Source organism: Manis pentadactyla, chromosome 10, assembly GCF_030020395.1.
Source record: "Manis pentadactyla isolate mManPen7 chromosome 10, mManPen7.hap1, whole genome shotgun sequence".
In the NCBI taxonomy this organism is placed as follows: Eukaryota; Metazoa; Chordata; class Mammalia; order Pholidota; family Manidae; genus Manis; species Manis pentadactyla.
In genome coordinates, this window is record NC_080028.1 from 9473835 (window position 1) to 9488982 (window position 15148).

The following is a 15148-nucleotide window of genomic DNA, read 5'->3' on the forward strand; positions in this document are numbered from 1 at the left end:
GTGGCCCCTGCATACCTCTCCCCTCTCTTCTCTCTCCTCACCTCCACTCCTAACTGCCTCTCACGCCATACTGAGCCCCCTGGAGGAAATGCAAGTCTCCATCCGAGCCCTGGCCTCCTTCCAAGCCAGCTCCTGCTGCTTCCGCAGAGGCGGTGCAGATGAGGTCTCCTCTCCAGGAAGCTTTCTGACACATACACAGAAGATCAGGGCTAAATGCTTCTCGAAACTCTCAGACCTTTTATAACATGAAAACTCACTGATCCCAAAGCAGTGCAAGGAACTGTTGGGGGTTGAGTTCATTCTCCTCGGTTCTTGTCCCCACAGCAACAAAGAATTGAAAGGTAGAGACACAGTAGTGAAGCAGGATGAAGTTTTATTTGAATACACTCCAGAGGAGCAGGCTAGAGTCAAAGTAGATAAAGGCAGGTTTATTTGATTACCCTCCAAGGGAGGAGTGGGCCAGAGTCAAGATACACAAAGGCAGGCTGCTTACAGTGAGGCTTCTTTTTATAGGTTTTTTGGCAAGGCAGAGAAGACCTTGATTGACGTTCTTTGGCTTGGGGGCTTGATCTAATTGGAGGACTGAAGGCATGCGCTGCACTCTGACATTTTTATCTGGGGAATTTTTGTCATCTGTGCCCTTTAAATCACTTTCAGTCCCTGTGGCTTCATTTAATTAATCCTCTGAGTTATCTCTGGCTCTCTGGCTTTATCTGATTAACTCCCTGAGTTCTTGATGGGCCCCACCCTCTTTTCACCCCATTCATACCTGTCTTTCTACCAACTGAACACATTGGAACACTCTGGACTGGGAGGTTTGGGGCAGACCCATTTTGGAGAAAGTGTCCAGCAGTGGTTTCACAGTGTGGGTAAAATTGCAGTATGTCCAGAATGTCTCGCCTGGCCTTAGTGCATCTCCATATACAGTTTATCTCCAGATTATCCTGTGGTTGTATTAATTTCCTCCTAGTATATTCAGATACTTTACATAGTCTATCTATTTCCCCCTCACTCGCCAGCCTTCTGACCTGCCTCACTCTGGGTGATTCCTAGGCTCTATATAATCCTGGAATTCCTTTCCTCATTCTCTGTATCTCACTGGTTTTCTGACCTATATGTGTTTATGGTTCATCCACAGAGAGGTTACCAAGAAGTCAAAACCAATAAAGAAAAAGGAAATACGTCTCTCACTTTCCAGCTCACTTGGATGAATTCTTGTCCAAGAATTGGAAGAACTTTTCAGATGAAGCTTGCATGTATTTGTTTTAATCTAAAATAGAAGCAAGAAAACAACAAAAAATGATAATATTGCAACACATTTAGTCATTCTTAGTTCATGGGACAAAGAATTTTAAAGCTTACTCCTACCCTGGGCCAAAGTCAGGATTTCAATTGAAGTTAAGTCACCTCATTCATTCATGCATTTACTTACTAATTCCTTCATTCACTTGTTTATTAATAATAATACTACAGAATATATACTGTTGTATAACATAGTAATAGTAATCATAGGAGACATCATTTATTGAGTACTTACTATGTGCTGAATATTCTGTTAAGTCCTTTTTTAGATATATCTCAGTTAACCCTCCTGGCAGCTCCCTTCCTGAGGTAGATATTTTTACCTCCATTTCTCCTAGGAGGACACTAGGGCTTGGAGAGATTGAGTAAGCATTTGCCAGGTGTCTATTTGGACCATGCCTGTACCAGGCCCTGTGAATACAGAGATGAATAAAGACATAGTCTCTGTCTTTAAGGGGTGCACAGTCTGGAAGACCAGGTAGGATGTATAACCAATAAATGCATTAACACTTTGCTGGAGATCAATGTAGAATCTAAGAAAAGCCAAGTCAAAAGAGAGTCTCTGAGGCTCGAAGGTACAGGGACCAGTGTGTGGAAGGACCTGCAGCTGAGCTGAGGGGCTTGGCCTTTATCATTTGGGCCTCAGGGCGCAAAGTGACCGAGATTTGTGTTAGAACAGTCTGCCTGGAACAGCCAAGGGAAAAGAAAACAGATAATGGCTATCTGCCTGAATCAAGAAGCAAGTAAGTACATTCTTGGGACCTATAGTGTCTCCCACAGATAGGGGTCTTCACTTGAACCCTGAGTGTGACTCTCGGTGACCCCCTTGGAAAATATTACCCAGATAAATGGATGGAGGAAGGCTAATAAAGAAGGAGTTCAAACAGATAGTAATTGCACAAGTTGGAATGAGGGTTTAATAATGTGTGTAACCATTGAATCACTGTGCTGTATACTTAAAGCCAATATAATACTGTGTATGAACTATACTTCCATTAAAATAAATAAATAAATAAGAAGAAACTCAAGCTTTGGCCCCAGGAAATTCTGGGCTTTGAGTCCTTGCCATTCTTCATAACAAAGTTATGAAGCATAGTATCTGTGTAGCTTGACCTTTCTGAACTTTGTTCTTGAATGCATAAAGGGAACACCTGCCTAGGAGGGTAGTGTTGTGATGGTTAAATGAGATAATTTGTGCAACCATCACAGCACAGGGTATTTCACTTAGTAATTCCTATCAACTATTATTATTGTTGTTGTCATCATTGCTGTAAAAAGTACACTCATCTCCTGAAACTAGAACATACTGAGCACCTGCCATGTACAAGGCACCATACAGCTCAGATAACCAGGGCTCTCTCGCCTTCCTTTCACTATCCAAGCCACAATCGCCTCTTCATTTGGAATTCCTGTAAGGAACCATATTCTCTCCTATTTCTAGGCCTTTTGCCTATTGCTCCTTTTGTACCTGAAAATCCCTTCTCCCTTTTCACTATTAACTCCTAACATCACTCATTCCTGCATCTCCTTCAGGACCTTGCATAGATGCTCCCTTCTCCAGGAAGCTTTCCCTGATACACCACTAGCAAAGTTGGTGCATGTAACCCTCCAATATTCTCCCATAGTCTATTGTGCACCCTCATTAGTAGCAGTTATAACAGACGATATATTGCCTGTTTATCTTTATCTACCATAGCCCCCACCCAGAAAGAAGGTCTCCTGGTTTTCTGGGCCCAGGACAAACTGCATTGCTGTCTTTCAGGATAATCCTTTGCACAGCTTGGGTCCAAGATCATCCCTGCATGAACTCCTTCCAGAAATTACTGAGAACTCATAACCATAGACCTCTCAGGAAGTTCAATATAAAAAGGCCTGTCTGTGCTCTTTGTAAATATTAGAAGGGAAAATACGGTGAAGAATTTTTTGCTCTTTATAAGGGGAGGAGAGTAGAAAATCAAAGGAAACTAACTTATAAAAAGCATTTACTGTAATGTGTGACAAAGTAGTAACTGTGTGATAATCCAATTCCATCATTCCCAGTGTCACTGAGAACCAGTATTCTCGGTATGACAGAAGGGAAATTCAGATGTTAAACTAGAAGAGACGAAGTTAAAATCCTATAATCCTGATTTTTGAATTGACTATAAACTGAAGATATATTTTATGTTTAAAAAGCAAACAGCTGTCTGAGGAATAAGGATGGGAGATGAACTAGAGAGGGGAGGGAGGAGAGGATGGAAGGGATTACAAAGAGGCCCAGATAAACTTTTTGGGGTGGTGGATATGCTCACTATCTTTATTCCACCAAAGGGTTCACACTATATATACACTTTAAATATGTACAATTTCTTGTATGTCGTTTATACCTTAATAAAGATACTTTTTAAAAACACCTATTTCCTAACTCTGTCCATTGAAATGATGTAAAAATAAAGATTGACCCAGTAGCAATGACACAGACTGTGGTATTGAAATACTATTTGCACTAACAGGATCCAGGGATTCTTGAAGAAATGTCTGGTTCCAGGCCTATGGCAGGAAAGTCATGAGATGAACAGGCAGCATCTTGTCATACTAGACACAAGTGGATAGAGCTCTAAGTGAAACAAGATTAATTATGTGTTCAAAATCATTGAAACTGGGTGATAGGGATATTATTTTGCTTTTGTACATATGAAAAATTATCCATAATTTAAAATTTAAAGGCATTTACTATGGACTACACACTTTTAAGCATAGTTTCACACATTATTTTATTGTTTTCTCACTATAGCCCTGTGAGTGAAGTACAGGTTTCCCTTTTCAAACTGAGGTGTTTCTTAGTTGAAGCCACCATTACCCGTGGCTTGGACTTTCACAATTTCCTCCTAGTTATTCTCTTTGCCCTCTTTCTTGCTTCCTCCAATCCATTCCCCAAACATTTCAGATGTATTAACCCATTTAATTCTCACAACAACTCAGTACTGTTGTTATTCTTGGCTTTCAGATGAGGAATCTAAGGCACAAAAAAGTTAAATAGTTTCTCCCAAAATCGCACAGCTAGTAAATGGCTGAATTTCAGTGTTAAGTCTGGCTTAGCTGCCACTCCTGTGTGTGCTTATACTGTACTTCTATAAATGGGAAATGAAACTGCATATGAATATACTGGATCTGCCATATATTGGTGTAGCATCAGTTAAGAACACAGACACTGGAGCCAGACTGTGAGCCTCAAGTTGCTTAACCTTGTGGTGACTCAGTTCCCTCATCTGTAAATAGGGGTAATAATAGTACCTACCTCCTGGTGTCTCTGTGACAAACATTAATCTGTAGAAAGCAGTAAATGCTATTTAAGTGTTGGCTATCGTCAGATGTTAACCCTTTTGTCTTCTCCCCTTTGCTTCTGGAAGCACCTTTCTCCCTTGCACTTTTCACTCCACAGAACTTCCTAAATAAACCTCTGTGTTCCCTATGCCTTTCCCACCCTGTCAGTCTGGCAAGTCCTCACTTATCCTTCCCAGCCCCAAACTAAGGGTCACCACTTCTGTGAGGATGCCCCAGGGAGAAGTCTACTTGGTTCTAAACTGCAGGTATAATCCCTCTTATCTTGCCTTGTGTGTGATTATCTTTTTCTTTATCTGTCTTCCCTACTAGATTCATGGCTTCTTGAGGGCAGAGACTTGTCATTATTTCCATATCCATCAAACAGCTGGGATCGATCAGTGTTTAATAAATGTTGGGTAAATAAACTATCACATACATGCCTCTCTGGGCAACTATGTGCCAAAAGTTGTAAGTTTTTCCAATTTGGAAAATAAGTCTAAATAAATGAGAAAAACCCAAATGACTGGTATGTATGTATATGTGTGTGTGTGTGTGTGATATACTACTGTAATTGTCTATATATTTATCTATATCCTCCGCTAAGGTTTGTTTCTTGTTTGTTGTTGAATCCTTAGTACTGAACACCTAGCACAGTGTCTGACAAATTGTAGGGATTCAAAAAACATCTTTTGAATGAATGAAATACGTTTAAGGGCAGATGTACCCATTGAAATACTTTTTTGTATGATTACTCTTTATTCTCTAGTTCTCTATGGAAGCATTTCTCAAATTTGAACTCTTAAAAACTCCAAAAAATATACATATCCATAGGCACCAATTTGAGGAAACCCAACTGTACACAGTAGAATCATATGCCCCTATTTGATTATTAGGTTGTCCACAAAGGGGCAGTAAAGTGTAAGGGATTAAAATTTCAGGTCTTGACGGTCTGTAATCCCACTGTCTTTTTTGTTCTTTCTTAGACTATCATAAAAATGACACAAAGTGTTTTAAATTTGAAAGAGAACTTGTGCACTTGCTGAAGGGTTTGAGAAATGGGAAAGCTAATTGATTCAATTACTAATTGGTTACTGATGCACATAAAAGCTCTGGCTTGCCATGGTCTATTTCTAAGATAGGAAACCAGCATTTTTCCATGCAGGGTTTCTTTATTTAACTGTAGTTGTTTTTGTAAGTCTTCTATGGCTTCTGATTTTTGTGTCATACTTTAAAGATTTTTCCTTTTCTGGGATAATAAAACGTCTCATGTTTTCTTCTAGCACTTTTATTATTTTATTGTTCAGATTTAATTTCTTGATCCATCTGGAATTTATTTTGGCATAAGGTGTGAAGTGTGGTTCTAATTTTATTATCTTTCCAGATGGCTACCTCCCTGTTCCAACACCATTCACTGAATTCACTATTTCCCCACTGATCTGAAATGCCAGCTTCATCATATTTAGAACATTTGTATATGAAAAACTAGTCTTTTTTTGGTCCTGGTTTGAGTGAAAAGGTCTTCAAGTGTACTTTTTAGGGGTTTGTTTTATAAAAAAATTTTTAAAGTTGTATATAATTATCAATATCATATCCAAACAATATTTTTATGCTTACTTCATGAATTTGTCATTACCAAGCTCATTTCAGTTTCCTTAAGTGTACTGCACACAACTTTCAAATATTATGAACATTTCTCTCTCCCAGCTGTCACTACACCAAACTACATATGTTATATTTCCCTAAATCGTCTTGCTGTGCTCTTTGCAGCTCTTCTATACGATTGCTGTCCCCATCTAACTAGTTGCTCAGAAGTTACTATAGTTATTTCAGGTGAGGCCTCAAGGCAAAAGCCTATCGTCACTATCCAGTTCATCCCCCAAATTAGCATTAATTTCCATTTAACACGACGGACAGGCTATGTTTCTGGAAAATAACACATTTTGAAGAGCTATGGCAATTATTTGTTGGCTCTTTAAACATCCACTCGGGGGGAAAAAAAGTCCTACAAAATGCCAACTGTTATTGTGGGAATTTTTTGCTATTTATTCCAGGAAAATGATTCAGACACTTTAGAAAAGGGGTCGCCCTGTACTAGGTCTTGAACCCACAGAACTGTTCGCACAGATACTTATCCAAGATACATCACAGCCTCCACCTCAACAGATGCTCTCTCGAATGTTTCACGACTCCTCAACAGTCTCCGTCTCAGGGGAGGAGGAGGACGCCGCCAGAGCGGGCTCTGCGGGCACGAAGGCGGGCCTGAAACCTCTAGCTAAAAGCTGGACCAAAAATAACGTCCCGCGTGTTGTCTATTTAAAAGTTGAAGTTAAGATGAAAAATTACTCTCCATCCTGAATGGGCCTTCGGTGCCTCGCTCACAGACGACAGAGCGGCAAACGGTAACGGAGTCAGAGAGAGGGGAGAGAAGTAAGGGGTGCTGCGACGTCAGTGCGGCCGGGGGTGACACACCGCGGTGGAAAGGAACCCCACCCTGGAGTCCTCTCCCTAACCTCAGCATCTCCCCCAGCTCAAGGGACGCCCCATCCCTTCACTTCAAAGCCCCTCTGCTCAGCAGATTTCCTCCACCTGGCGCCCCTCGGCGGGCCCAGCGCGCCACCTCCTAGGCTCGATCCCCGCCCGGCTCCGCCCCGCCCACCTGGGCCCGCCCCTCGGCCCTCGGCCCGCCCACAAAGGGCGCGCGCGGGGACTCCGCAGGTTGGCGCAAAACCCCCTGGTCTGCGGCGCGCGGGCAGCCCGTCTCAGCGTTCGGCTGCGAGCCCGAATCCCTGAGGACCGGAAAGCCCGGGCGGGGGCAGAAGGGATTCCCTTCGGGAACCTTGGGGAGACAGTGGGTACAAGCGGGGTTTGTGGCAGAAAGGGAAAGCGTGTGAGGAATCTGAGGGGAAACTCAAGGGCGCCATTCTTCGGTAACGCTTGGCGGTGGTCGCCGGCCCCTGGACGGATGATGGCTTTGGGCGTCCGCTTCCCCCGTGGGAGGGAATTCCGGTGACCACAGGGATTGCCCACATCTTTTTAAAAGCAGTGCGAACCCAAGTCTCTAAGTGGCCCCCTCGGCCCCATCATGAGGGAATCGGGTGTCACGAAAATGTCTGGCGGCCTGTGCTGACCAGGCGTCCTGCAGGGGGGCGGCCGCAGTGACCGGGACCGCACTCCCCGGTGACGAGGGCAGCTTCAGGCGCCGGCAACCTAGGGGTCAGGGGGCCCTCCTTGAGATGCGGGGTTCAATCCGTCAGTGGCTACTTCAGAAAAACACAGAACCGTCTTTTCGTTTTATCAAGGGAAGAATTTTTTTGTCTTCGATGAGGAACGTCAACGTGGAATTTTTGGCGATCTTATACATGAGGCGCTGTCTGGGGTATTCCAGAAGATTCCATGTACGCTGCTCGTTTGCTGCGAATACTTTGCTGTGTGGCAGCGTGGTAGCGACCACAGCTCCCCCATAGTAGCTCGCTGCCCTTCTGCGGGGCCCCAATGCCTGATTTTGGTGTTAACTGAGGAAATGGAATAGATCAAGAAAACAGATTACTTGAACCACATTTTATTCTAGTCATGCGTTGTACGTTCCTGAGAGCTTAAAGACTTTTATCTGCTTATTGGCCCTAATATTATCATATAATACTGGGTATCCACTTACATGATACATCTTTAAAAAAATCATGAAACTAGTTAAATACTATAACACAAGATACATCTGATGTTCTATGAAAGGAGAGCCCATTCAGAATTAGCACGCAGGAGGCATTCATCCCATATGAGAAAAATAAGATCTATTTATTGAGTGTAGACTAAGTTCTAGGAGCCAGGGAAGGTACAAGAAGCATGACATAAGTCAGTGTTTTTAGTGTATTGCTAACATAAACATGAAAGCCTAATTAACATTGTGCAATTCTAGCATTCTAAGACAAGAAAGATATTATCAGACAGTAATGACAAACTGTGCAATAGGAAATCAAAAGATAAAAAGTGACCAGTTTTGAGGAAAGACAGAAGAAACTAAGTCATCTACCCCCACATACATACACCTACAAAAGAAATAATATCACATGCCCAGCAAAAAGTAGATAGGCCAGCCAGTCACTCCAAACAAATGTTTCTGTAATTGTCCTGGTCCTCAGTGACTTTGAAATGAAATCCAGGGCATCTCTGGGCAAAGGCTTTTGTCCTGTAAGATCTATGACTACTTAAATACTATTTCTTGTTTTCCCAGAATTGATTCTTTTTCTGCTGCTTGCCTTCCAATATGAAGGAGGATCAAGTTGTGCTGGAAGAACCAGGGTTCCAAGATGAAGAGGTATGGCTAGAATGTTGTAAGATATGTAGACATTCAGTCATTCCACAAAAATGAAGTTCCTTCTCTGTTAGCTACTATTTTTAGAAACAGTAGAAATAAAACAGCTCTAGAGAGAGAGGCAGTATTACAAAGATGTAACAACTTGTTTGGCAAGGAATGTTAAGATTAGCTACTTAGCAACTGGCATGAAAGTATTTTAATAGCTACTGGTAGGGTCATACTGGTATTCTGTGCATACTGGTACTGAATAGCAGAGGAAGGAGTACAACCGCTGGTGGGGAAGAAGGTTGAAAAAACATGTTTAAAAATAGGTTAAGTGTTATTCCACTCCTTTGAGTTAAAGTCTTAAACATTTGGAGAGGCCATGACAAAAATACTGGGCTTCCCAGCCCGTTCAATGTTGGTGCTTCTTTTAAGTATGCAACAGTGTGTTTGAAAAGAGATTATTGATCCTAACTCAATCTGTCTAGAGACTTGGAATTTGAGGCATTTTTCAGTGACTCATGGTGTTGAATTAACTCTTTAAAAGATGTGAAACTACTGAATATGAAGAATCAAAACTCTGTTTTTTTGTTTCATTTCCTTTAGGAATCCTTGTTTCAAGACATTGACCTGTTACAAAAACATGGAATAGTAAGTAGCTATGTGAAATTGTCGAATTCAGGGTTTCTCAGCCTTGACCCTTTTGACATCTGAGATTGGGCAATTCTTTGTTGTGGGAGGCTGTCCTATGTACTGTAAGGTGGGTAGCAGCATCCTTGGCTCTTAACCACTCACTATAACCCAGTAGCACCCCTTCAATTGTGACAATCAAAAATTTCTCCAGACATTGGCAAGTGTCCCCACAGAGCAAAATTGCCCCTGGAGAACCACTGATCGAACTGGAGTGTTCAGAACTATCTACATCAATCTTCATCAACGGAAAATTCAGTCCTATGTCAGACAGGTGATTTGCCTAAGTGATGTTGACAGAAATCCAGACTTGGAGCAATTAAACTAGATGAATTTCAACAGCAATAGGTTGATTGTAAAACTTCCCTGACATTATCTTGTGAAGCCCAGCATTTAATCCCTTTCAGCTGAAATTACAAAACAGGAGCAAGAGAAAATCCTGTTCCTTTGGTGATGTAGTTATTTGCATTCTTCAAGAGTAGAGGGAAAAAAATCTCTAAAATTTTTAAAAGAACATATTGGTAATGAAGTTCTGTAAAAGGAAAGAGCTGAACTGAGGGGGTGAACGTGTGATAAATTTGCTAGCTCTTCTACCAACAGACGTCTCTTTTGAATTCCTTGTTATATTGCCATGGTCTCACTAACATTCTTGAGAAATCAGGGCACAGCCAGAACATTTGGCAGCATGCTGGGAATGTTCTACTCAGATATTTCCAGAACATTTGGCTTCATGGTGGGTGGGTTCCACCTGGATGCTTGTATAAAATTGGCATTATGGTGGAAGGAGATGGACACAAAAGCATGTGACATAGTCTGGGAGCCTTTCAGGCTGGCATTTGACCAATCTGCTGTGCCCATTCTTTTATTCACAGAACGTGGCTGACATTAAGAAACTGAAGTCAGTAGGAATCTGTACCATCAAAGGGATACAGATGACAACAAAAAGAGCCCTATGCAATGTCAAAGGACTTTCAGAAGCAAAAGTGGACAAGATTAAAGAAGCAGCCAACAAACTTATTGTAAGTAAAATCAATTCTTTGTAGTTTTAGCTTAGAAAGGCCCTAACAGTCTCTGTAGCCTTCCTCATTATGACCATGAGAAGCTACTGTGTGTACTCTGAGTTCCTATAAATCACAATATATTATACTCCCCATGTTAGCTGTTTATCACTTCAGCTTCAAGGTAACAGCAATTAATTTCTGAAAGATTGAGGCAGGGCTTAAGAAACCTAGAACACTATGAAGTAATTGTCATTACCAAAACTTTTCTTTTTTTTCTCCCTTTATTTTCTTTTTCTCTCTGTTTCTCTGCCTCCCTTCTTTTCATTTTTGTTTTTGTCTTATTTTTGTTTTGTCTCCTCAAATATTATATCTCTAGCTATTGCAAAGCACTCAACACCAAAGAAGTTTGTGTATTCTCTGGGGACAAGCCACTTGATAAGAGAGCATTGGGTTAGAAAAAGACTAACAGAGGTTGGGTCTACCTGTATGCAGTTCAATAGATATGACCAAGAACATGCTCAGTGAGGCCTTGAGCTAAAACTGTATCTTGTAGCTGGGCCCACAAACTATGGGAGGCCCACACAGCTGAGAAGCTGCAAGCAATACCATATGCCTATGTAGAGCTTTTGCATGTGTGTGTGTGTGTGTGTGTGTGTAGAGCTTTTGGGAGTCACTGGAGGCCCTAGCTGTGGAAATATGACGATTCAGAAAGATAGTCACTCAGTCTTCCTCTTTGCAGAAGAGCGAGCCTCTCATTTCTACATGTATATGTGACGGTCTCATTGCCAGCAAGTCTGACAGCCATTTGGTGTCTTTCCTTAGAGGCAGTTGAGACAAGATAGTGATGACAGTGGCAGTGTGGATCTGAATTTGGACAGGATCCAATTGAATTGCTCTGAGTCCAGCTCAGTTGCTCCAGTTTCTCAGTACACGCAGGCAGTGTACCTACAGAAAAGTTCCCACAACTGCCAGAATGTCTAAGCAAGCCCTAGAGCAATACCGAGGGTTTGGGAAACTGCAATTTTATAGCCCCTCGGCATTAGTCTTCTTTTCCTTGCAAACTAAATCCTATTACCAAAGAAAAGAATCCCTGTCCTTCTCCAGCACCCAGAGTCTTACCCTTTCTAAACTAAAGTTATTTATTCTTAAAGAGGAAGAAAGAGATTGAGAGTTAGAGCTGTTGGAAGAAGAGGGAAGGAGGAAGGGAAGAAGTAAGGAAAGAAGAAGGAAAGATAGATCACTTCATAGTATCAGAGTTACCTGGAATGGCAAATAAAGAACACATAGGCATGGGCCCAGACTCACTAAAGTAGGACAGGGCCTGGGCTTTTTCTTCCCCTTTCAAGTTCTCTGAAGATTGAGGACTGTAAGATAAATTTTAGCCGAAATAAGCAGGCGAAGAGAGGCAACAAAGGGCCAGGTAGTTTATGTGAGTGCCACTCCTGGGTGATGTGCCGCAGTCTGGGTATCACAGGCCGGGGAGTCACACCTGGTCAGGGAGGTGGGGGGCTTATAAGGGGTTAGGAGGGAGAGGAGTGGGCAAGCTATCCTAGGGGGCGTGGAGGGGCATGATTGGCTAAAGGTGACATAATAGACAACTAGAAGCTTTTTTTCCTTCCAAGAGGGAGGAGGCTGACATCCGGGTCTTAGTTGGCACATCAGGATGGAATTCAGGAAGAGCTGTCCCCTTTCCATATAAGGCACGGACCTTGGGGTCTGGTCTGTTCTCCCCCTATGGCGTCTCTCTGTTCTGTTTGCATGTCCTTGTTTTTCCTTCCTCCAGCCTAACAAGGACCACTGTCCTAGTATAAAACAACAAAGAACGAAATACATTAGACCACATCAAGACCTGTTTTCACTAGCTGTAGCTCATTAATACAGCAAACAAGTAGTATATCTACCATGTAAATATATTGTCTTATGAATAGTGAAAACTGGAATTTCTGTGCTCTTGGCAACTTCCAGAGCTGGGGGAAACTGTTGTTGAATGAAATCAACTGAATTGTTTAGTAAAATACCATTTTGCTTTATGCCATAAATATATCTCATTTAATTTTTACAGCTATCCTATGAGAGAGATATTATTATTATCCCCATTTGACCCAAAAGAGGAAGCTGAAGTACAGCAAGATTAAGTAATTTACCCCACATCATAACTAATAAATATTAGAGACATTCCTTGAACCTAGGTAGGGTGGCCTACCTAGAGCCTATGTTCTTACCCATGATCTTGTGCTGTCTTCAAAGACAAATGAACTATAGCTTATATCAAATGATGATGCTGATAATCAAGTATATAGTTTTTGGCAACATTTGAAATTAAAACTATCATCTTAGATCTTTTCTGAACTTTTCCTTTTTTCTTTCTCTAGGAACCAGGATTCTTGACTGCATTTGAGTATAGTGAGAAGAGGAAGATGGTTTTTCATATCACCACTGGGAGCCAGGAATTTGAGTGTGTATCTCATATTTTCATAACCATTAAGCACAGTCTTTGGAATACTGTATTTCTTTTCCTCTATCTGGTTGTTATTTCTACCATAAGTAGTAGAAATAACTTCTTTTGAAGTAATCTTTTTTTTTCCAAAAGGCAACTGAAAGCCAATAAATTCTAGACTACTTGTAGAAACAGGATCAAATTTCTTACAATAAATCAGACCCAAAATATAAGTAGTTTCTGAATCAGCTTGTATTATTCTACAAACCATTTTAAAAATCAGCTTAACTTTTCATTTCCTTTTCTTATCTGTTGATGAAGAAAATTCCATATTACTTTTTAAAATTCATTGTTTGATTGAATATTTTAGAAAAAATAATCTAGTATTGTTTTGCTCTTCAGCATCACCAATTTTAACTTCTCTTTTTATTTACTATCTTATGGTTCCTGAGACCTAATCATTGTCTTCCTAGTGTAAGTTGACTACAAGTGATTTTTCCCTACCTTTCTAAGCAGAATTACTATTTCATAAGTTAGAACAGTGGCCAAGAGCAATTTAAACAGAAGCAGTATCTCCTTAAAGTATTCCTCAAAACCCTGGCCTCACACGATACCCCAAGAAAAAAAGATTTCATAGTCAAATATGTCTACACGTGGATGTCTACTAGGCAGCTCAGATTTCTCATATCCAAAACCAAACTTCTGATAGTTTCTCCAAATAGGCTTCTCCCAAAGTCTCCATATCTCAGATCTGTTGCTCTCCTGATCTTCAGACTTAAAACCTTGTGTCATCCTTGGTGTCTTTTGTTTCCCTCTCATACCATAAATCTAATCCATTAACAAATCCTGTCTGCTCTACCTTTAAGTGTATTTAGTCAGAACAAACCATCCAGTTTCTCCAAAAAATAAATTACAAGGGATAAAAAAAGGAGATGGAGTCAGAGAGAAGACCTAGAGATTAAAAGAGATTTAAGACACATTACCTAATCCCAATATGTATTTTATTTGGATCCTGATTCAAACACACTATAAAAAATGAGACATATATGAGACAGTTGGAAAATGGAACACTTACTAGATAGTTGGTATAAGGAATTACTAATGTTTTAGGTGATAATGGTAATGAAGTTATATTAAAAATATATAAAATTTATCTTCATCTTTTAGAGATAACTGCTGAAGTATTTAGGATGAAATGGTGTATTGTTTAATATCTACTTAAAATAATATGAAAAGGGAGGGAAGTGGTTGGATGTTATATGGAAAAAAATTGACCATAGGTTCACAGCTGGTAATTGTTGAAGCTGAGTGATAGATACACGATGGTGCATTGTTATACTATTTTGTCTACTTTTATGCTTGAAATTTTCCATAATAAAAAGTTTATATGTATATTTTTAATGTGTGTGCTTATGTGCATACCGAGAAAAAGAGGAAATAAGAAATTATTTCTCCCCCCTTCTCCACTGTTGCCTCACTGTTCTAAACCACCTATTACTCTCTCCTCTAGATAATTATAACAGCTTCTAACTAACCTCCCTCTTTGAGAACTTGCCCTTGCTATTATTTATTCTTCATACCAGAGCCAGAAAGATCCCTTTAAAACATAGATTAGAAATTATGACACTTCTCTGCCCAGAACCCTCTAATGACTCCACTCAGAGCAAAAGCCAAAATCCTTCTCATCTCTAATCTAATCTCATCTTTGGTTCTCCCAGTTTCCTATGCACCAACCACATTGATTTAGTTGCTATTCCTAGAATCTGCTAGGTACAGTCCTGCCTTAGGGCCTTTGTACTTAGCATTGTCTCTGCCTGAGACACTTTCCTCCCATATTTACGTGGCTTGCTGTCATCTCTTTCAGGTTTTTATTAAAATGTCCACTTCTCAATGAGGTCTTCTCTGATTGCTTTATTTGAAAATTTACATTTCCTACTTTCATCTTCTGCATTTCTTATCCCCTTTCCATATATAATTTTTATCCATACTATTTAATAACACCTGACATACCACATACTTATGTTTATTGTCTGTTCTCCCCTCAGAATGTAAACTCCACAAAGTGAAAGACTTTTGTCTTTTGTTCACTTTTTTTATCCCAAGTGTATAGAACAATCTCTA

The 15148-nt window shown here is 40.6% G+C and overlaps 2 protein-coding genes across 4 annotated transcripts in view; both read left to right on the top strand.

Moving 5' to 3' along the window:
* Positions 1-6048, top strand: part of FAM227A (family with sequence similarity 227 member A) — a 63386-nt gene extending 57338 nt beyond the window's left edge. Inside the window, exon 18 of the mRNA XM_057486361.1 lies at positions 1139-6048. Coding sequence (XP_057342344.1) covers positions 1139-1211 — 73 coding nt within the window. The 3' untranslated portion in view covers positions 1212-6048. The remainder of the gene's footprint in view (positions 1-1138) is intronic.
* A 1241-nt stretch (positions 6049-7289) lies between these two features.
* Positions 7290-15148, top strand: part of DMC1 (DNA meiotic recombinase 1) — a 40454-nt gene continuing 32595 nt past the window's right edge. For 2 of the 3 annotated variants that reach the window (XM_036891487.2, XM_057486362.1), the window contains exons 1-5: positions 7290-7453; positions 8834-8917; positions 9506-9550; positions 10462-10608; positions 12963-13045. In XM_036891487.2, coding sequence (XP_036747382.1) covers positions 8867-8917; positions 9506-9550; positions 10462-10608; positions 12963-13045 — 326 coding nt within the window. In that variant the 5' untranslated portion in view covers positions 7290-7453; positions 8834-8866. The remainder of the gene's footprint in view (positions 7454-8833; positions 8918-9505; positions 9551-10461; positions 10609-12962; positions 13046-15148) is intronic. The other variant, XM_036891481.2, reaches the window with a different exon arrangement.